General features: G+C 47.8%; 1 protein-coding gene across 2 annotated transcripts in view; it reads right to left on the minus strand.

Annotated features, from left to right (window-relative positions):
* LOC115298270 (protein DDI1 homolog 2) overlaps positions 1 to 23,597 on the minus strand; it is a 37,045-nt gene that overhangs the window by 6,720 nt on the left and 6,728 nt on the right. For both annotated transcript variants that reach the window (XM_029946808.1, XM_029946811.1), the window contains exons 2-8: positions 22,794 to 22,923; positions 19,455 to 19,691; positions 17,552 to 17,678; positions 12,725 to 12,852; positions 8,859 to 8,987; positions 2,860 to 2,963; positions 546 to 735 (exon numbers count right to left, since the gene is read on the minus strand). In XM_029946808.1, the coding sequence (XP_029802668.1) occupies positions 546 to 735; positions 2,860 to 2,963; positions 8,859 to 8,987; positions 12,725 to 12,852; positions 17,552 to 17,678; positions 19,455 to 19,691; positions 22,794 to 22,923 (1,045 nt within the window). The remainder of the gene's footprint in view (positions 1 to 545; positions 736 to 2,859; positions 2,964 to 8,858; positions 8,988 to 12,724; positions 12,853 to 17,551; positions 17,679 to 19,454; positions 19,692 to 22,793; positions 22,924 to 23,597) is intronic.

A 23,597-nucleotide genomic window follows, 5' to 3' on the forward strand; every position in this document is an offset into this window, starting at 1 on the left:
TTGCACACTGCTCTGCTTCGGCCAGAGAACACCCTATACAATCTCATTAGCAGCGTAAACTCTGTATTCTGACTAGTGTCCAGTTACGCTCCTTCTTGTTGGTTCCTCTGTCTTTGGTAGATATTAAAAAAGGTATCAGGGCCACTTAGGACAACAATGCTGTCCTTCCAAGGAAGTGGGCCTAAGAAAAGGAAAATAAATGTTCGGGGAAACTGCAGAACTTAAAAAGGAAATGTCTGCTTACTGGAAGAATCTTGTTAGGAAAAAGGACAACAAGATTGTTTTAGGAAGCCTACCAATCTGGGCGTAAGCCAGTAAGTCCCCGATGTGCCCAGTACACAGCAGGGATCTGCCGCAACACCGGGGCTTTCGTTCCTGACGGAGAGAGGAGGGGGCGGGAAGCGGACGAGGGACACATCCGTGACAGCACGAGGACACGGATTCGGAGCTGAAAAGGTCCCCGTCCCCGTCCCGTGACGCCCTCACCCCCCAGGCTCACTGCCCACAAGGAGCGAGTCAGCCGAGGGCTCCGCCGCTGCGGATACCTGCGTCCTCTACGGATTTCCGAAGGGCTTCTGCTAACTCCTGGTCTGCGATCTCCTCGGGCCGCACGTCCTCCCGGCCGGCGCCGTAGGCCAGCCGGGCACACTCCGGCAGCTCTCCCTCGGGCAGGAAGGTGGTCTGTGAGCCCGTGGTGCCGATCACGAGCACATTTTTCTTGAGGTCAATGGAACACTTAGGAGGAAGAAACCAAGACTGATGACAGCGGGTAAAACACCATGCAGAAAAGTTCGCCTGAATTTAAATATTTAAATTTTATTTAAGTATTTTTTTCACGTTTCTTTATTTTTGAGAGAGAAGGGTGGGGGGGGAGAGAGAGCAGGGGAGGGGCAGAGAGATAGGGAGACATAGAATCTGAAGCAGGCTCCAGGCTCTGAGCTGTCAGCACAGGGCCCGACGTGAACCGTGAGATCATGACCTGAGCTGAAGTCGGGTCAGAAGCTCAACTGACGGAGCCACCTGGGTACCCCTAACATTTAAATATTTTTAAAACATTAAAGTTTCTAGCAGAATAAAAAAAGTTTATAGGGGAATCATCTTTTTTTTTTTTTTAATGTTTTTTATTTATTTCTGACAGACAGAGAGAGACAGCATGAGCAGGGGAGGGTCAGGGAGAGAGGGAGACACAGACTCTGAAGCAGGCTCCAGGCTCTGAGCTGTCAGCACAGGGCCCGACGCGGGGCTTGAACCGTGAGATCATGACCTGGGCTGAAGTCGGACGCTTAACGGACTGAGCCCCCCAGGGGCCCCCGGCATCATCTTTACATGATGTAGTTCATGCATATTTGTCGAACCGACAATCTCTGTTCATTTCTGAATTTAAATGTAATCCATGTCCACTGTACAAAATTTGGGAAAATGCCAAGCATAATTAGCAGCCCTTCTTAGAAATATAGGGATGACTTTTTCTTATAAAACTGAGACATACTATTTAGACATTCACATTGCTATTTACACTGTGCTTACTGCACAAAGTACCAATGGTCTCAAAAGTGATATATGGACAAGACAACCGTTATATTGTTATCTTTTTTTTTTAAAGAAAGAGAGGGAGACACTGAATCTTAAGCAGGCTCCAGGCTCTGAGCTGTTAGCGCAGAACCCACGAACCGTGAGATCATGACTTGAGCCAAAGTTGGACGCTCAACCGACTGATGCACCCAGGCGCCCCCACGGCAATCTTTATTTCGTACTTATACTAGCCTCCTTTACTGTGCATGTTTCTAATTGTTAAACATAGGACAGTACACACATAGATGTTTTATATCTAAGCTGAAGACTACCAGTCTATACCAGGACTAAAAAAATGGGGAAAGATAGTGACAAGTTAATAAATTAGGTTTTATTAATACACGCATTCAATCACCTCTTCTACTTAAAATTCTGTACCTTGATTAGAATATTAATGCAATATGTTTTATAGGAATTCAGTATTAAAACATTTTTAAAGAGTGTTAGTGACCAAGGGGCACTTGCATGGCTCAGTCCATTAGCGTCCAATTTTTGACTTCGGCTCAGGTCATGATCTCACGGTTCATGAGATCAAGCCCTGAGTTGTACTCTGTACTGACAGAGCGGAGCCTACTTGGGATTCGCTCTCCTTCTCTAACCTTCCCCGCTCCCTGCTCTTTCTCTCTCAAAATAAACAAACATTAAAAAAAAAAAAAAAGAGTCTTAGTGACATAAAAATATTGCCCAGATGACACCCTGCTGTGAAAAATTTTATTGCTCAGTGGATACTAATTGCTTCTTCAATCAGAAGAGTTTATCTTAAATTACTAGGTTTCAGAGTGGAAACATAAATATCATTGCAAGCGAGCGTGTCTACAGACCACTCTGCCTGTACTAAATGAGCATTCCCACTGCCAGCAGTACAAACACCTCAACCCCATGGTCCTTCTTCCCAAGCATCGTCTGACCCGCTGCAACAGACTTACTACACTTATACTTGCAGTAAAATCATCATCATGTGTTTTCTAGACCCCCTACCACCCATCAAAAATTACCTGAGTTCTAATCAGAAACTAAAAGTAACACAAGAGAACCAAGTTGCCCATTATAATCTCACACAGATGGCAGGATTTAACAGATTCGGAGAGATTTCACAAGAAGAGATTCTATTTCTACTGATAAGTCATTTCAAACCATGAATGATGACATCCTCAGTGAGGGACCTTTCCAAGTCTGAAGAACCATGGTGTCTCAGTTTTCAAGTACACACAACCAAGAGAAAGGATGCAATCCTAACCACCTAACATACGAAATGTCAGCACAGAAAGACAGGGAGCACTTCATTACCTGATGCCGTTTCAGCATGTCCAGTCCCAGAAGCATGTCCATGGGCTGTTCCTCAAGTATAGAGAAAGAACACGCCAGGAAATCTCCTTCAATCTGAACCTGAGCTAAAACATATTAAGAGAAGGGATTACGGATTTTTGCTTCTAGAGCCTCCTGCCTGGCCTCTCAATCAGTCTTTATATATGGATTATAAAAACGTCTTTGTTATTAAGTATATCTTACAAACAGGAGAGTATATGATGTATGTACAGTATAAAGCAGAATAAAACAAACACATATGCATTAATTTCCCAGGTTAGGAAACACCCAACTTACGGGTCCCTGGTTTTATTACGTTCTACTGCTCACAGCTTCGTGTCTTTTCCACCCTCCCAACTATCCTGGCTTTTGTGGTAATCATTCTCAGCTTTTTAAATAATTATGAATCCTATATGATTTTTATATATTTTTTAATGTCTTTTTTTTTTAATTATTTTACTGTCTTTATTTATTTTAGAGAGAGAGACAGACAGCATGAGCAGGGGAGGGTCAGAGAGAGAGGGAGACACAGACTCTGAAGACAGGCTCCAGGCTCTGAGCTGTCAGCACAGAGCCCGATGCGGGGCTCGAACCCATGAACTGTGAGATCATGACCTGAACCAAAGCCGGATGCTTAACCGACTGAGCCACCCAGGCGCCCCATTAATGTCTATTTTTGAGAGAGAGAGAGAGAGAGAGAGAGAGGGAGGGAGGCAGAGAGGGAGGGAGAGAGGGAAGGAGGGAGGGAGGGAGGGAGGGAGGGAGGGAGGGAGAGGCAAAGGGTGAGCAGGGGAGGGGCAGAGAGACAGACACCAAATCTGAAGCAGGCTGCAGGCTCCCAGCTGTCAGCACAGAGCCCGATGTGGGGTTCGAACTCACAAAGTGCAAGATCATGACCTGAGCCTAAGTCAGACACTCCAGATGCCCCCAGTTCTGTATGATTTCTATGTGATATACTATTTAGTTTTGTGTTTTTGAACTACCACTTGCTTCTTGCACTCAAAGTATTTTGAGGGGGCACCTGGGTGGCTTAGTTGGTTAAGCGTCTGACTTGTAACTTCGGCTCAGGTCACCACCTCGAAGTTCGTGAGTTTGAGCCCCACATCTGGCTCTGTGGTATGCGGGCCTGCTTGGAATTCTCTGTCTCCTCTCTCTCTCTCTCTCAAAAACAAACTCAGGGGTGCCTGGGTGGCTCAGTCGGTTAAGCATCTGACTTGATTTCCGCTCAGGTCATGATCTCACAGTTTGTGGATTTGAGCCCCGCATCAGGCCCCTCTTTCTTCCCCTCCCCTGCTCATGCTCTCACTCGCTCGCTCTCTCTCTCTCTCAAAAGTAAAAAATAAAAATCCCTTAGTGTACTGTAATGTCTAATATACCACAACTGATTTATTCTACTGCTCTGGGACGTTCTGGGTCACTTCCAATTTCTGTTGTCATAAGCAAGGCTGCCCTGGATACTCTCATACTTGTCTCCTGGTGTGTATTCAGTTTCTCAAAGGTGTACTTCATAGAAAATGGAATCGCAGGGGTTCTAGGGATTAGTAGGTTCAACTTTGTTGGGGGATGCTAAATTATTTTCCAAAATCTTCCTAGCAGTGCATGAGAGTTCCTATTGCTCCACATTCTCACCAACAATTAGTATTATTAGAGTGAAAATCTTGCAAATTTGGCAAGTCATTTATCGTTTCCCAATTAATAATGAGTAACTTTTCATGTATTTCTTAACCATTTGGGTTTCCTGTTCAATAGTGCCTGTTCCATTGTTTCATAATTTTTTTTAATGTTTTATTTATTTTTGATACAGAGAGAAACAGGCATGAGAGGGGGAGGAGCAGAGAGAGAAGGAGACACAGAACCGGAAGCAGGCTCCAGGCTCTGAGCTAGCTGTCAGCACAGAGCCTGACACGGGGCTCGAACCCACGAACGTGAGATCTGACCTGAGCCGAAGCCGGAGGCTTAACCGACTGAGCCACCCAGGCGCCCCTGTTTCATAATTTTTAAAAAACATTTATTCATTTTTGAGAGACAGAGTGGGAGTGGAGGAGGGGCAGAGAGAGAGGAAGAGACTCTGAAGCAGACCCCAGGCTCTGAGCTGTCAGCACAGAGCTTGATGCGGGGCTGCAAGATCATGACCTGAGCTGAAGTCAGACGCTTAACCGACTGAGCCACACAAGTGTCCGTTTGTGTAATTTAAAAAAAAATGTTTATTTATTTATTTTTGAGAGAGAAAGAGAGAGAGCGAGTACAAGGTGTGGGGGAGGCAGAGAGAGAGAGAGGGAGACATAGAAGCCGAAGCAGGCTCCAGGCTCGGAGCTGTCAGCAGGGCTCACACTCAAGCACCATGAGATCGTGACCTGACCCAAAGTCAGACACTTAACCTACTGAGCCACTCAGGTGTCCCTGTAAATTTTTAATACTATTTTACTGAGTTAGAGGACAGACATGGACAGACGGACGGACGGACGGACGGACACACACACACACACACACACACACACACACAGAGTATATATTCTGAATACAAATTCTTTATCACCCACATATGTTATAAAGACAGTTTGTGTTTGTTCACGTTTTTTATCATGTCTTTTGATATAAAGTTCTTAATCAAAATGTGGCCAAATCTGTCAAATAATCTCCTTCTTAACTTTTAAGGAACCCTTTTCCCCATGCAAGATGGTCTCCTATGTTTTCTTCTAAAGCTCTGACTCTGCCTTTCACATCTAGGTCTGCAATCCATGCCGAACTGACATTTGTGTGTGATGTGAGGCAGGGTCCAATTTCCAATTCATTTTTTCCCACACAGCCCCCCAGCTGTCCTCGCACTGTTTCCTGAAAATTTCCGGCGGCTAAGATTTCCTCTGTCATTTATCAAGGTTCACGTAAGCACGGATCTGTTTTTGTTTTAGTCCTTTCGTCCTGACGCCTAGAAGGGGAAGTTATTCCGGAGCATCTTGTATTCCTACAATAAAGGGCCCACGTAAAAGTGTGCGCGGGCACATGCGGCCTCACAAAGAAACCTACTGGGATCTTGACGGTACCACAGTGACTGCTGCCAATGCGTGTGGGAGGACTGTCACCCGTGACATCCTCAATCTTCCTACTGGTGGCCTCGCTCTCCTTTATTTAGATTTCCCTTACGATCGTAAGGTTTTCTGTCTGCTGTCATAGCCAAAGGTGCAAAATGCTACGACCTGTCCATCCACAAGGAAGGATGCAAGGACTGGGACTCGACTTTGCCTCCTCCAATGATCTTCCTACTGAAAACCACGGAAGAGCAGCTCAGACTCTGAAGCAACCAGCCTGTGATATTTTCAGTTCTGCTGTGTGTAGGAAAAGTACCTGAGAGTAAGGTATTTAAACTACCCTAATTCTGTACATATCAGTAAAAGAAAACACCGAGACTCAACCTACTGATACTTGACTGTAGAAGGGACATCAAGACCAATACAAATGAAGTGCTGGAAAAGCCATTTGGGTGCAAGTTAGAAACACATCAAGTAAGTGCTCATAATCTTTTTTTTTTTTCAATTTTTTAAATGTTTTATTTATTTTTGAGACAGAGAGAGACAGAGCATGAGCAGGGAGGGGGAGAGAGAGGGGGAGACAGAATTGGAAGCAGGCTCCAGGCTCTGAGCTGTCAGCATGGAGCCCCACGTGGGGCTCGAACCCACAAATGTAGATCATGACCTGAGCCGAAGTCGGAGGCCTAACCAACCAAGCCACCCAGGCGCCCCTGTGCTCATAATCTTTGACTTAGTAGTAGTATCTTTGATTTCACTGACAGGAATTTTGAGAAGGAAAAAGAATTTATAAGTTCACCAAAAAAACACAAAAATCTACTGCCATGTTACAGTAACAAAATATGGGGGGCGGGGGGGTTTATCCTAAAACTTGACCATTAAAACCTATATAAGAGAATGCTGTGCATCTGCATGGTGCTTATGAAAATTATAGTAACACTGAGAACGTGTATCTTTTCTTGTAACAGAGTATGAAATTCTATACATTACATGACCACCTTTTAGAAGAATAAAATGCAGGGGAAAGGGGTAAGAAGGAGATTGAGTACAAATGGTGCTTGGTGGTTGAGTCTCGCTTACAGGGATTTAAAGTATTAAGAAAAAGAATCAGTCTGGTTACAGAGGAAGGAAGGAGAACATGTATTTATCTCCATCCACTCCTGAGAAATTATAATAAAATTTTATTTTTTTAAGGTACAAATCACTAAGGGGGAAAAAAACCCAGAAGAGACACTGAAACGCAATTGTGGAACAGAAAGCTGAGGGCAGTGAGGAAAACTGGAAGCAGGCAGGTTAACATCACAGAACCGCCAAGCGGTTGGTGCACAAGCACCTCTGCGAACAGGCAGGGAGAGGAGTCCAAACTAGGGGAGGCATGTTTAGATCTCGGGGTTCCCTCTTGCCCTCTGCTCAGCTAGGTGACTATCTCCTTTCACCCCAACAATCGACTAGAGGTTTATTTTCTTAAGAGAGTGAAACGCAGGTGGGCATGGAGGAAGACAAGGACACAACAAGAACCTGACTGAAACCCAAGGGGGTTAAGTTTAAGTTTACGGAGCCTCGAGCCCTTTCCTCCCTTCCAACTTCCAGGCCACCCGTTATGACCAAGGCTGCCCGCCCACGTAATGTTCCAAGTAGCCTTTTGGTGCCCCGTCTTCAATGTGAGCAGGTGCCACGGGTCAGCAGACATCTGAGAAAACCATCAAACGAATACAAAATGTAACAGAAAGGTTGGAAGGCAACGTTGAGGAAACCCCGCAAACACCCACCACATCCAGGACACAGGAAAGAGAGAAGCAGGAAAGAGAAAACTACAGGACAAGTCTAGGGGTGGGGAAGAGGGAGTGAAAAGTACCCTTTGCAGTGGATGGAGACAGATCTACACCCAAGAACATCACTGTGAATTTGAAATTTCAAAACACTGCGAGAGGTCAGAGAAGATTCTACAAGCTTCAGAAACTGAAAAGAAATCTTTCAAATATAGGATCAAGAACTGATGGGGCGCCTGGGTGGCTCAGTCGGTTAAGCATCCGATTTCAGCTCAGGCCATGATCTCACAGTCCGTGGGTTCGAGCCCCACAGCTGAGCTGTCAGCACAGAGCCTGGAGTCTGCTCTCCTTCTCTCTCCCCAGCTCGCTGTCTTTCAAAACAAAGACATTAAAAAAAAAAAAAAAAAAAAAAAAAAGAACTGAGACAGCAGCCAGCTTCTCCGCAGCAGCACTGACAACTGTGGGAAACAAATGATTCCCGACTTAGCCAGACTGGTAGAACATAGGAAGAAAAAGACAACGACAGCTTCTGATATTTAAGGACTCCGTTTCCTCCCTTGTGGCTACAGGAAGGTGTCCTCTAATAAACCGAGGAGCAAAGTGACGAAGAGGAAGACAGAGGATTCGTGCAATCCCAAGTATGAGCAAGAGGGAAAGCAGCCCTTGGGCCCCACACAAGGGACAGTCTAGAACCCCAGCTGTGCAGCAGCTCTGCGGCCCTGGTCTAGGCTCCCGAGGAATCTTCAACAGGAGATTTACACAACGTAGGTGAGTGCGTGGGGATTGAGGAACACTTAGAGAGAATACCGGATGACCAAAACAAGACGATTATTAATTGCTAAGAAAAACACCACAAGAGGAAAAGCGATCATTTTCAATTAGGTGGCTCAGCTCTCCACGGTATTTACGTGTCAGTAGCACACAACACACACGTTATTTAGCATCATGGAGGTAAGTACCGCAAGAAATGAGCTCGAAGAATTGACAGCGATCTCCAAGGAGCAGGAAAAGAGACGCACACAGCACTGATTTTTTGGTAACCAACTACAGCACGCACATGTGGAACTCTGCCAGAACATAGGATTTAACATTTCTGGGGATCAAGCTTGCTGGGTCAGCTACACGGATACTAAATACATTTTGGAACAGCCACTACCCTGAAAAGCCTCCCATAGTGCCTTATGCTCACCTAGATGCACCCTTCCGATAATCTTCTGGGTGCCCACGCCTTTGGCAATGCCTGCCCACCGACGGTCCACCAGCCTCATTATATTACACCTTTCTGCACATGCTTGGCTCATAATAGTCATCTGGGCACCTGGAAGCAGAAGGAAATATCAGATAATAAAAATGAAATCCATGTTTGTGGCAAGATTAAAAACTGCAGCCCGAGAACAAGGCACAAAGCAAGCCTCCCCCACCCCTCCCCCCATTTTTGTCTGTGTACAATTATTCACACCTGGGTTGGTCTAGCCCTTAGCTGTTCTTGCCATACTTCATTCAACTTTCAGTTCCACACTGGAATCTGAAACACAGTGTAGAAACCTGACAGTGACAGAAAAAGTATTTTGTTTAAATGCCATAATTAGATGATGTTCTAAAACGTTACCAACAGAAAGCAAAACTACCCGCAGAGGACTTCCGGAAAGCTGAACCACATCTACAGACGGAAACGTGTTAAGTGCTCAGTTAAGCATCCTTTACACTCACAGCAAACTTCACCAAGTATCTCTAAACATCTTAACAGATTATTTTTATTCCAAACCTTGGGGCTCAATAACTTACTATGTAAAACCCACACTCTCTCAAGAAAAAAAAAATTAAATCTGACCTCCCCATCTCTGCTCCAACAACCACACTCTGTTCCCTTTCAGGAAGAGGGCATTTCGGGTCTTTTCTCTCCTGGTTACGTGTATTCACCCACACAACTGGAGCAGGCCCGTGCGGGAGACAGACACGTCTCTGTTTCACCCACAGCCCATATCTCCCCCGCAGACTCTGGTCTACATGCCCGTGTGCTCGACACGTCCATCTCAGAGCCAACGAGGCCCTAAAGCTCTCTTCTCTCCTAGGAATTCTCACTTTGGATTTCTCTCCTTACCAGTGGAATTACTTTCTTGCAACATAAGACTTAGAACGGTTCATTTGTGACTCTTTTTTATTTTTTTTAATGTTTATTTTGTTTTTGAGAGAGAGAGAGCGAGGCAGGCAGGCACACACAGAGAAACAGAGCACGAGCAGGGCAGGAGCACAGAGAGAGGGAGACACAATCTGAAGCAGGCTCCAGGCTTTGAGCTGTCAGCACAGAGCCTGAGGGGGGACTCAAACCCACACACTGCAAGTTCATGACCTGAGTCAAAGTCAGATGCTCAACCGACTGAGCCCCCCAGGCGCCCCTGTGACTCTTCTTTTAGCCTCCTCCCGACTCTCAAACTCTACTCCAACCCTGTGAGTTTTATGAGATTTGTTTCTGACCTTCCTTCTTCTAACTATAGCAATCAGCCTAGCTCACCCCTATTCCCCTCACAAATGGACGATTTCTCTGGTTTCCAAAGCACTCTGTCGATATATAATTTAAATTTATTTATTTTTTTAATGTTTTATTTATTTTTGATACAGAGAGAGACAGAGCATGAGGGGGGGAGGGGCAGAGAGAGAAGGAGACACAAAACCGGAAGCAGGCTCCAGGCTCTGAGCTGTCAGCACAGAGTCCAATGTGGGGCTCGAACCCACGAACGTGAGATCTGACCTGAGCCGAAGTTGGAGACTTAACTGACTGAGCCCCCCAGGCGCCCCAAGTCAATATATAATTTAAAGCAAGGAAACAGTCCTGACCCTGAGGTCAGGAATTCATATCTGTAACTGTCTTCAGTCTTCTTCAAATATCATCTTCTTCAGACCACTTATTCATCTGTTCAAAAATCCTCCATGGCTCCTACTCTTTCTTAAGATTAGCCTCCAGGCACACGGACACAGCTTCACAGCCTACCTCGTCCTGGCCAAACTACTTCTTGCTGCTATGGACGGAATATCTGTGTCTTTCCAAAATTCCTATGTTGAAACCTGATCCCCGATGTGACTGTATTAGGAGGTGGGGTCTTTGGGCGGTGGTGAGGACACGAGGCTGAAGCTCGCAGGAATAAGCTGGGTGCCCTTATACAGGAGACCCTGGAGAGCTCCGGCCCCCTTCCTGCCACATGAGGACACAGGGAGAGAGAACACCGTGAACCAGGAGGCCGGCCAGCAGACGCCGAGCCTGCCCGCACCTTCACTGCGGATCTCCCAGCCTCCAGAGCTACGAGGAATAAACCTGTGTTGTTCCTAAGCGCCCCCGCGCCCCAGCTGACAGTATTCTTTCATAGCAGCCCAAACAGACTCAGCTATCAGACTTCTACTCTGTTCGAAACCTGCTTCCGACAGGAGGAAATGTGCCTCTTACTCACACTGGCCCTCCCGCAGAGCGCCCTCTGCCTTCGTTTCCTCTGAATTCCACTTATGCCCAAGACCAAGCTCGAAACCGGCCTTCCCCAGTGATCCCTTAGCTCCCTCCCTGGTCGTGCTGGGAACGTGGTCTTGACACGGACCCAATGCGCATCTGATTTGTGTAGTCGTGGAGTTCCGCCATCACACAGAACTGGGGCGGAACCCACCGCCTGCTGCCGTGACCCTGTCTGCCTGAGGAGTGCCACCGCCTCTCAACGTCTAAGCCTCCCTCTCTACAAAACAGGGTTAACAGTCAAACATAGCTCAAGAGGTTGCTTGAGGACTAGCTGAAATTAAGACGATTTACATGAAGCACCTGATATGCTGCTTGGCATACAGTAAAGGCACAATAAATGCTGAGTGTTACTGTTAGCATCTCTTATGTATTTGTCTCTCTCACTCATAGGAGGCTCCCAGTAGTGAGTCTTACCTCTCACTCAGCAGGGGTGCCCTGCCTACAGCATTCAACAGACATTTTTTAAACTGAATAATCAGTAAATCTGCTTCTCCCAAGGACATATGCATCTCAAGATATAACCCCTCCCTCCCTTTTTTAAAGTAGGCTTCATGTCCAGTGTGGAGCCCAATGTTGGGCTTGAACTCCCGACCCTGAGATCAAACCCTGAGCTGACATCAAGACCTGGACATTTAAGCAACTGAACCACCCAGGCGCCCCTCACGATACTAATGGTTAATGACAGCTGAAACCTCGCCGGTGCTCCCATAACTGTGGACGAACAAGTGGAGGAAAATACTACTTGAGCAGGGCTTCTCCTGCTCTAGGAACTCATCCTGTCTCACAGGCTGAGGGGACTACACAGAATTAAGCCACACAGGACCACTCAGCCAAACCCACACGGTGCTCTGTGTGATCTTACTAACTAACAAAACAAAAAAAACCCGGAGCTATTACAGTGAGAAGAGGTGCCAGTTGGTACAGGGATCACCTGAGTCCTCACGTGGGAAGCTCGCTCTCTCCTGACCAGGCTGTGAAGGGCTGTAAGGCCGAGAGCTCTGATTCATACGTGCTCCCGCTGCTCGCAGCCCCTGGCAAAGTGCTGGTGCACAGACCCTGTCGAATGATCTGTCTGACCTACACTCTCTGCAGCTGCTTCGTGCGGCTCCTTCTAAACCCATTTACTCCCACGTTCCTTCCAGAGGTATCCTGAAAATTCAGGACGCCATAGAAGGGGGGCGGGTAGGAAGACAAAGGAGACACTGCGCAATACAAAAGCAGTTAGGAAATGATTACAGGGGTGCCTGGCGGGCTCAGTCAGGTTCGCACGTGACCCTTGATCTCAGGGTTGCGTCACATTGGAGGCAGAGGTTACTTAATCAAAAAAAAAAAAAGATTACAGAAATAAACCTGTAATAACACACACACACACACACACACACACACACACACACACACACACACACACACAGCTTGGCAAGCGAGGTAACCCCCAGACTGGTTAGGCGGCAGCCCGGAGGCCTGTTGCCATCTTTAACAGGGAGCAGAGCCCCCCCCCCCCCCCCCCCCCCCCCCCCCGCGAATGTCAGATAGATGGACAAAGACGGAGACATCACCTGAGTCAACAAAGGCTTTCACAGGATGCCCATTCACTCTGCAGTTAATATAAAGCATCACTACTTGGCCAAAACTTTCAGGAGCCTCCTCCATAGCTATGGTCATGTTTTCCTCGATGTTCTGTTGCCTGTAACAAACCAAAACCAAGGACAGTAAACTCATCATCTCCAGGAAGAGGAATCTGTTTCAAAAGTCACAGTATTAAAAACAGACTTGGTTTTCTCTCCAATGAGAGTGACAGCCGCAGCGACACAGATCTTCGTGACCCTGATGGGTGAGACCACCACCATCGAGGTTGAGCCCGGTGACACCAGTGAGAACGTCTAGGCTAAAATCCGGGATCAGGAGGGCAGCTCGCCCGAGCAGCGGCACCCGACTTCTGTGCGCCAGCAGCTGGAGGACAGCTCACGGCGCAGGGAGAGCCCGCCCCGCGCCTGGTGCCTGGCCTGTGCCGCGCCCTCCCTCCAGCTCCCCCTCCACAGCTGGCCCCGAGCACGACTGCAAGGAGACGAGCTGCCGCAGTCTCCTGCACTGCTGTGCTGTCAGCTGCCGCAAGAAGGGTGGTCATAGCAGCGACCCGCAGCCCAAGAGGAAAGTCAAATGGGGTCCTTCCACCGGCTCCTCCGTCGCCCGCAGGATGGCCCCCTGCCAGAGCCCCAAGGCCTTTGTGCCTCAATAATGTTTCTCTTTCATTGACTGGGAAAAAAACCAAAACACCCACACCCCACAAACGTGTATGTATCTTTTGCCCCTTTCCAGCAGCCGGTTCATGGAAATGGACACAGGTGCCATCCCTGCAACAGGGAGGGAGGGAGACACGGCTGGCAGGAAATCTGAAGGCGCGCAAACTGCTTTCATGGAAAACGGTTCTGCTCCCTTCACAAGCTCAGACACAGGCAAATAAACCTCGAGAGAGTAAGAGTCACAACCTTTGAGTTCTGTAGAATGTCAGAACTCCCATTTTCATGGAGGACTGACTGGGTGTCTGGGTACATGTCCCATGTCCAGTGCGTTAAAGATAGTTGGCAAATTGGGGCGCCTCGGTGGCTCAGTTGGCTAACTGTCTGACTTTAGGTCAGGTCATGATCTCATGGTTTGTGAGTTTGAGCCCCACATCGGGCTCTGTGCTGACAGCTCGGAGCCTGGAGCCTGCTTCAGATCCTGTGTCCCTCTCTCGCTGCACCTCCTCCACTTGCACTCTGTCTCTCTGTCTCTCAAAAATAAACGCTAAAAAATTTTTTTTTTAAATAAAAAAGACAGGGGCGTGCCTGGGTGGCTCAGTCAGTTGAATATCCTGCTTCAGCTCAGGTCATGATCTCACGGTTCCTGGGTTTGAGTCCTGCGTCAGGCTCTGTGCTGACAGCTAGCTCAGAGCCTGGAGCCTGTCTTGGGATTTTGTGTCTCCGTCTCTCTCTGACCCTCCTCTGCTCACGCAGTCTGTCTCTCTCTCTCTCAAAAATAAATAAAACATTAAATAAATAAATAAAACACTAAATAAATAAATAAGACAGCAAACATAACACACAGAGGTTTCAACTGCCATGCTGCATCTGGGTTTTCTGCCTGTAAACAAGGGGGCTGACTGGTACTGCAGGGCTGCTATGGGGATGCGGCATCTAGAACACAACGTTAACAGAAGAGTGGGTGCTGAGAAAACGCACACGTCTCTTTACTCCCTGGCTATCGCCTAAAAAACCACACACACACGCATCACAGTTCACGTGGTCCATCAAACCATTTCTTCAAATATGAGACATATTCTAATTCTTAAAGGAGAAAGGGAAGATTAAAGGGAATTCCGGCTTCAACGTTTCATGTCTCCATTCCCAACCTCCTTTATAAAAACATGAGCAGGGGTGGCTGGGTGGCTCAGTCAGTTAAGCGTCCAACTTCTGCTCAGGTCATGATCTCACAGTTCATGAGTTCAAGCCCCACATCAGGCTCTCTGCTATATCAGTGCAAAGCCTGCTTTAGATCCCCTGTCCCCCTCTCTCTGCCCCTACCCCACATGCACTCCCTCTCTCTGTCTCTTAAAAACATAAAAATAAAATAAACATTAAAAACCCCCCAAAAAACAAAAACATGACCAAACACGACCAACATTCATGAAAACCAGGGCAGGGGCCGCGCAACGCACCTGAAGAGGGACACACTAACAGAACAGGGCCCAAGATCTGGGATGAACTGTAGCCGCAAACGAGGGGCTAGCAAACCACAGGCCGTCACCTGCGCGAGTGAACGTCTCCGGGACCGCAGCCACGCGGCTCAGTCCATCCCGCCGGGCCATCTCTGGCTGCTCCGGTTACCGCGCGGCGGCCTGAGCACGGGCGGCGGAGATGGCCCGGCCGGCAGACCCCGAAATACCCACCACCCGGCCCCTTGCGGACAAAGTGCGCCGAGCCGTGCTCTGTGCCGTGGCGCCGGTCTTCTCTGCAGTGACACTCTACCTCAATCCAACTGCTGGGTTTAGCAGCCTGTCTGTAAAAATGCATGAAACTTCTCAAAGTCGAAGCCACCCTCACTTAGGTTGGGGAAACATTTTACTCCAGCGTATCCACACGCTGAGTTATCAGTGGTGCAACACATCAAATGAAACTTCAAAAGGCATTTGACAGAATTACAGTCTTTTCTCTTATGCCACATTATTAAATTTAGAAATGAACTAAAATTAGTTGTATACTCCTGACCTCGCACTGACTCCAACCAAGATAAATTTTGGCAAAAACATCTTCTGAGATAATACCAGTCACTTTGGCTATTCTGGGCTCTATATTTATGTAGAAAGTCTCTTCAGAGGCACATGGTCTTCTTGAAAAGAATGTATGCGTCACCCCATTTCCTTAAGCTCTCCGGGCCCCCCATGAGCTACACAAATACGCCTCATCTCACAGCTACTCTGCCAACCACGCAGGGTCAGGGGTCGGCCACGATGCCCGCGCACTCTCCCTCCCTCCGCTCCTGCTTCTGGGTGGAACACACTTTTGTTTAAGAGAGCGAGCACACAAGAACACATGCACACGCGTGGACTCCCACGTCTCTGTCATCGCTCAATGGCACAGACTTTACGTCTCTTACTTGTGACCACAAACAGCTTTTGAGGTTTCTGGTCTGAAACTCTTCATTTGAGAAAGAGAGCGAGCACAGTGGGGAGGTCCAAAGTAGGGGCAGGTAGGGGGAGAGGGAGAGGAGAAAGAGTGAGAGTGAGAGTGAGAGAGAGAGAGAGAGACTGTCCCAAGCAGGCTCTGCGCTCAGCATGGAGCCCGACACAGGGCTCAATCCGACCCTGGGGTCATGACCTGAGCTGAAATCCAGAGTTGGACATTCAACTGAGCCACGGAGGCACCCTTGAACACATCTATTCTTGAGAATTATGTCAGGTTCCCTTAGAAATGCACCGTGGTCAAGTTCTTTCTATTTCTCTAGGTAGATTTAATTAGTGAGATGTCCCCCCCGCCCCAAATTCATATACTAATATATCGATGCAATTAATGGGCACACTTAATCAACAAGAACACAAATGAATGGCTAAGGGCTGCAATGGATTCTGGCATACGATTTAAATGTCCTGGATGTCAAATGTATTCAGAGAAATGGATAAAATAACCAGTATCTGACTTCCAGGCTGACCCAAACGGGCTTTATTCAAGTAACAAAAGATTGTGACAAAGAACAGAGTTCTTCAGTGCCCCCTTACCTGCAAGGGCCATATTCCGTGACCCCCCGCAGATGCCTAAAACCACAAACAATACCGAACCCTATGTTTTTTCCTACATATACATGCCTGTGATAAAGCTTCATTTGGCAGTGAGGCACAGCAAGAGATAAACAACAATAATAAAATAGAACAATTGTAATTTTGTGACAAACATTACGTGAATGTGGTCTCTCAAAGTTTCTTACTGGACTGTACTCACCCTTCTTGTGATGATGGGAGATGCTAAAATGCCTACATAATGAAATGAAGTGACACGGATGACGCAGGCCTGGTGACGCTGTTAGGCTACTACTGATCCTCTGACGGATCTGTTTCTGACTGCAGCTGACGGCGGGTGAGGTGGGGGACTGCTGTACTAAGGCCTTCGCCGTTCGCAACAAACGCGACATGGGGACGGGGGGCAGCTGTGCTTTCCTTCTAAGGGGCTGACCGGCATCTTTTTGTGACTCGTGATGTGACCCAGGTTGGCATTAGCATCGTTACACCTGCTCTGGCCCCACCTCTTAAGACGCTGCTCCATCTGACTGAGGAACAGAGTGCAAGCATCTGCCTCTTTGAAGCTTCTTACATGATGTTACCTTAGCCCCAGGTGTGAGCATTAGAGAACCTGGAGCTGGAAGCGTGCCCGGCAGTCTGTGCCCACGGAGGCCGGCCGAGCACAGCAGCAGGAAAACAGACCCGGGACTGCGAGGGCCCAACCGTGCACGGCTCTCTAATCCAATCATGCTGGAGCCTGGGTTTAATTAGGGCTCACGCATTAGGTCTAAGGATTGAGACGGCAGTCGGCCTGTGCAGACAGCCTGACAGTCTCCCCGAACTGGGGCTTCTGCTCAGTCTTGGGGTCATCGCCCTGGAGTTACTTTAACGATACGTCGTAGGCTGGTCCGGGAGTCTTCATTCAAGTCACCAAGTTAGGTACCCGTGTTTTGGGATGTTAAGTCAACATGTGAGGAGAACAGGAGAGGAAAGAGTGACCTAGAAGGCTGAAGTTACTATCTCAAATACAAAACCAGGATGTACCTCAAAGCAGATGCCCAACTGTTACCAGGTCACCTGTCTCTTGGGACACCTGGATTCTCTGAACCTTGCTCGTTAGGTAAAGGGTCATTACCTTATATCTTCTTCTATTTTTGCCTGAGCTTCAAGATCAAAAGGGTCAGCAGAAAAGAGACGAATCCTTTCTTGCTCTCTCCGGGCTCGGTCCTGCTGCTGCTCCACCAGGACCCTAGAAAATTTCTCTACAAAAATAAGGGAGGGAAATCTTGAGTACCACTCTATTTCCATTCTCTACTAGTACTTTTCCAGATCTCATAATACTACTACAAAAGATGCAGAAAGGATGCCTAAGAATTATTTTAAATGAGCAATGACACTTACTTGCTATTTCTGAGGCAAGACTACGTCACCTAAACTCAGTGTAAAGAAATAAAGTATTTGCAAAAATCATTTATGCCTTTAAGAAATTATCCATCGTGTTGTTTCTACTCAGAGATAACAATATTTAAATCAGCAGGAATAACTGTGTGGCAGGTCAGTGACCCCAGCCCTCTTTGCCCCGCTGCCCTCATTAACCTGCCACCCCGAACTGAAACAGAGCACAGCAACAGGGAAAGCGGTCGGTGGTGCGTCACAGCCCTGTGTGGTGATGGATGGCGGCTCACTTGCAGCGGGCGTGGCAGGAGGGGCAGCCCTGGTGAATCACTGTGCCTTGCACCTGTGACTATTGTCACACTGTGTGTCAATGACACTTCAATTAAAAACAACAAAACCCACAGAGCACTACGGCCTGTTTTTCCCGTTTTAGTGTCACTCCCTTTAGAATACTCTCCACCTTAAACCAGGTTAATCAGTTAAATGCAAACTACTGTCAGCCTACCTATATGACCTGATGGTGAACAGGCAGGAAAATGAGTAAGAAGAAACTATTGCTTGCTCTAAAATGTATGTCACAAAAACCACCTTAGTCTTGCTATTTCTCAAATGAGGGTGTATTTAAATGTATAAAGTTCTACGGGCCATCATCATGCATAAGAAATTAAAGACACCGGGATAACGGTCATAGGAACTATAGATACATACACATGAATGAATCTAAACCACATTAAGCTCAGCAAAGGAAGTCTAACATGAGAGAGGACATGCTGTGTGACTTCGTTAAGCTGAAGACCGAGAACATGATTATCAGAATGGCAGCAGCCCATAAGGGGAGGAATCTGACTAGCAGAGAACCTACCGGAATTCTGGAGTGAGAAAAATGTTCTATTATCTTGACTGGGGTGGCGGCTCCACGAGTTTGCCAAAACTCAAAACTGCAGAGGTAAAATCTGCGCATTCTGTTAGGTAATTATTACCTCAATTTAAAAAATGGTCTACTGAAGAATGAGCTATTGGACGTCTGTTACGTTTTAAAATTTAATCAGCACAGTTGCACAAACCCAAGAGTAAAACTGGAGAAATTTATAGAGAAAAACTTTATTCGTGGAGCTGACTAAAAATAAACATTCTGTTTAACAGAAGAATGGCTCAAATACAGCAACGAGCTGTTGGCAGCAACTGGCTCTCACTCCCCCGGGGCAGGTGAGGGCCGGGGGCTCCATGTCACCATAGAGGCTGATGGTGCCGGACGTGTTTTCTGTCACCAAAAGCATCTCACCTGGCGTCAGCTGGCTTGCTGGAGCTTTCCTGAACTGAGACTCCCACTAACCAGGTTAAATAAAATACCAGTCCCTAGGATACGCGCTGTGAAAATACCTTGGGGGAGAAAGGGTCAGTGGAGAAGGCTGGTCAAGCTGGATTTCAGAACTCTGTGCTGTTATAAAATTCGATCATGACCGCCAATCAACTCAGCCTTTGACATCAGCATCGCTTTACCTCTCAAAGAGCAACTGGTGCGTTCAAGAAATCACGTGGTGCGGTGGGCTGAACACCCCAGTTGCTGGAGTTTCTCCCATTTGCTGCGACACAACTACTTCCCCTCAGGTTTGCACGACAGCCTTCCAGATCGATGGGCTTACCAAGGTCTCCGCTGAGCAGAGCGTCCGCCAGCGGTGGGTTGCGCTCCTTCAGCAAGGACAGCTCGTGGGGGTTGGCCAGCAGCATGTCTCGGAGCAAGGCCGGGTTGTCCAAGCCCTGAGGGGACGAAGCTATGTCTCCGGGAGACGGGAGGGGCTGCTGGGCTCCTGGAGGCTGGCGCTGCCGGGAGCCTGACGTGCCGGGCACGGCGATGCTGCGGAAGTCTATTCGGGGCAAGTCTGCAGGGGGAAAACCGGTCCAAAGTTTACTTCCAGTGACTCCACACAAACAAGCACTCGAAGGGAACAGCGGAACATTTGCTGGCACATGGTCCGGGGTACATGGAACATGGTACATGCAGGCATCTGACCTTTCCTCGCTCTTCCATGCTCACTGAATATAAAGACTGCCATCTGAGTGAACCCACAGCAAGAACAGAAAAGGGGTGCAGGCAACGGTAATAACCCTAGATTTTTGGCTTATACAATATCCCAGAAGATATAACAAGTTTTACTTATTTGCATTAAAAAAGTTTTTTTAACGTTTATTTATTTTTGAGAGAAAGAGAGAGAAGCAGTGTGAGCGGGGGAGGGGCAGAGAGACAGGGGGAGACAAAATCCAAAGCAGACTCCAGCTGTGAGCTGTCAGCTGAGCCCAACGCAGGGCTCGAACCCACGCACCGAACCCACGCACCGGGAGATTGTGACCTGAGCCGAAGTCAGACACTTAACCGACTGAGCCACCCAGGCGCCCCTACTTATTTGTATTTTTTTAATGTTTTATTTATTTTTGATACAGAGAGAGACAGAGCATGAGAGGGGAAGGGACAGAGAGAGAACGACACAGAACCGGAAGCAGGCTCCAGGCTCTGAGCTAGCTGTCAGCACAGAGCCTGACTCGGGGCTCGAACCCACGAACGTGAGATCTGACCTGAGCCGAAGTCGGAGGCTTAACCGACTGAGCCACCCAGGCGCCCCTATTTGTATTTTTAAAAATTAAAGCTAGTCTCAATAAACATAACCATGTAAATCTGGATTTAACTCCTGAGAAAAATCCTAGTCTGTTTTGACATGTCTCAAAGGGCCCGGACGCCTTGGGTAAAGACTACTATACAAACCAAGTGAACTGCATACATTTTAGATGTAAAATTCTACAAGTCTCTGCTGCTAAACACACTCGTTCCTGGGATTTAAACTTTCATCTGCGCATCACGGCGAACTCCTCTCTCACCCCCAGGGGGCCAACAGGAGTGATCGTTTTACAAGAGACACAAACAGAAGAAAAAGAATGTGCCCAATTCTCAGTGCTGAGGTCACCAAAAGATAGAACAGATTTAGAGACTACAACTCTCAGGTTCTATAATCCAGGCTGAGCTGACCTTATTAGAATGAAAGGCAAATACAAGGGAGCCTTACACAAAGGACCCACGTATTATGTGATTCCACTTATATGAAATGTCCAGACAGGAAAACACACAGAGACAGAAAGTAGACCGAAGGCTGCCTACGGCTAGGAGGCCCGGAGGCAGACGGGAAATGACTGCTAATGGGTCCAAACGTTTCTTTATACGGTGATGACAATGTGCTACAATTGATTGTTGTGATGGCCGCACAACTCAGAACGTACTCAGAATGAACTGTACCCCTTACACGAGTGAACTGTTTGGTATATGAACGAGATCTCAACAAAACAGTTACCTAAAAAAGGAGTTCTGCCTTAAAAAACAAAAAGTAGAGCTGAGCCAGAATGAGGGGCTAGAACTGAGTGAATGAGCATTTCCTCAATCCTACAAATGTGCCTGATGGCCTCGCCTTTGCCAAGGTGAGGCTGTCCTGAGGCTTTTGGGACATCACGTAGCAGAAGGGAATCCTTAAATTCAAGTGTCATTTTCTGCCTCTTAGCATGGGTTCAACTAGCTGCTTCCTTCAAACAGGCCTCAGCTGGCAGCTAGTGTGTGTGTGTGGGGGGGGGGTACACATGTGTATGAGGGAGTTAATCCATACCAACCAGCAAAGCACATATGGGTGGGCCTTCTCTGCAGGGCAAGAATTTTTTATCTCTAACCCTGTTAACACTTATCTTGAGAGTCCATTCGCTTCAGAAGAATTTTGAAAAACTTGTTTACTTGATAGACTAGATCTGCTTCCCTCCCCCACAGACTGGCTTCCTTGTCCACATGGGGCAGAATAGGGGGAAAAACCAACAGGGATTCTCCAGAACTAACAATTTCACCAAATTAACCAAAGGAAGAGCTGGGTTTTTTCTGACTGACGTGTTCAAGTCACAACTCTTTCTCAAGTTTCACAGCAGACCCAAGGGACTAATGTAATCCTGATCCAGGAGGAACAGCGCTGACGGTCTCTTCCAGCCCCAGTTTCAAGCCGAATGGACGCACTGTGTCCTAGGCTGGCACGAGTCATCATCACCCAGACACCCATCAGCTGCCACCACAAACTTTACGCCCGCTGATCTAGAGACTAACCAGTATTTAAGGAAATCTACCTGAAGACAGCAGGGAATGGAAAACACCATTACGTTTCACCCAACAGTTCCACATCAGAACCTTGTCAGCTTTTTGCAGATCGGGGAGCCCTCTGAGTCTGTGAAGTACAGACCCTCTGGCCATCAAGGGCACACAGGCTCGCAGCCATGCTATTGTGCAGGTTATTTCAGGGGCACAGAAACATTCAAATTCCCAAAGCACATTCCAGCTATAAACCCCTAGCCGGGGCAGAACACCGAGACAGGTAAGTTTCCTTTCCCATGACTGACAAGGCTGGTGGGCACGGGGCAGAATTTGGTGGTCCCGCTGCCTGATGTTCATAAAGCTCAGTGTAATGGAGGAAGTACCACTTTTTAGTTCCCATGCCTTCCTTCACTAATTAGCTACGTAACACGGAAGACATTACTGAAAGTCACAGCTTCGTCTATTAAGGATAACAGATTACATAAAGGGGAAGCTCCTCCCCTACACAGTGATGAGATCCCGTGCAATGGGCGTGCAAGTGCCTGGCTGACTGTGAAATGCTCCACTCAGACCTGCTGGCTGAGGGCCAGACGCGAAGCAGCCAAAGTCCGTCAGGAATCACAGGCACAGGTGGCCTCCTAAGCCCTGCCCCAGGACGAAGCTCTCACTGATCACAACGGAAGCGAACACTCATCAAGGCCACGCCGAGTGCGGAAGGCCGCGCTGTTCTCACAGCCAAGGAAGTGGCCGTAGGGAAGTTCACCCAGCCCAGGATACACCGCACCGCGGGGCAGAGCCCGCGCCCGAAGCCAGGCGGCGGCTCCGAGCCGCTGCGCTCTGCAGTCGCCGCACGCGTGTGTCAGGGATGTCTTACTTGGGAACTGCACTGAAGGTCGAGGGTCTGCATTCTCCTTCTGTCGTAAAATCACAACGTCCCCGTCTTTCAGGCCGTAGGAAGCCAGCGATCTGTGGTTGTCTGTGAGGGCTCTTTCAGCATAGACGATCTACAATCAGAAAAGATTTCACAGTGTGAAGCACTGAGAAATAACATGGCACAAAGCAGAGACACGACGCACAGTGTCCCCTTTCACCAGGCGTCAGTCCGGGCTCAAACCCCTCCAGCGGTTTCCCATCCCACCTGGAATAGAAGCCCAAAGCCTTCCCGTTACCTGTTAGGTCCAATAGTTTGGTCCCCGACTCCCCCTCTGACTTCATCTCATACCGTAATTGCTGCTCCCTAAAATAATGTGATCCATTTCCTCCTAGGAACTCTGTTACTTGCTCTTCTCTCCACCTGAGGGATGTTCTTTCCCCAGCCATTTCTTTTTTAAGTAAGCTCTACACTCAACATGGGGCTTGAGCTCACCATTCTAAAACCAAGAGTTGCATTCTCTACTGACTGAGCCAGCCGGACGCCCCCCAGTCTTTCTTTTTTAAGGTTTCTGATCATACATAATCTGTCCTGAGCCCTTCCCTGATCACCCTATTTAAAATGTACCCTCACCTCTCATATTAAGTATCTTTTTAATTTTTTTAAATGTTTATTTGTTTTTGAGAGACAGAGAGAGGCAGAGCATGAGTGGTGGAGGGGGAGGGAGGGAGGAAGAGGGAGAGAGAGGGAGAGAGGGAGAGAGAGGGAGAGAGGGAGAGAGAGGGAGAGAGAGGGAGAGAGAGAGAG

The sequence above is a fragment of the Suricata suricatta genome, chromosome 8 (assembly GCF_006229205.1).
Source record: "Suricata suricatta isolate VVHF042 chromosome 8, meerkat_22Aug2017_6uvM2_HiC, whole genome shotgun sequence".
NCBI classification, from domain to species: domain Eukaryota; kingdom Metazoa; phylum Chordata; class Mammalia; order Carnivora; family Herpestidae; genus Suricata; species Suricata suricatta.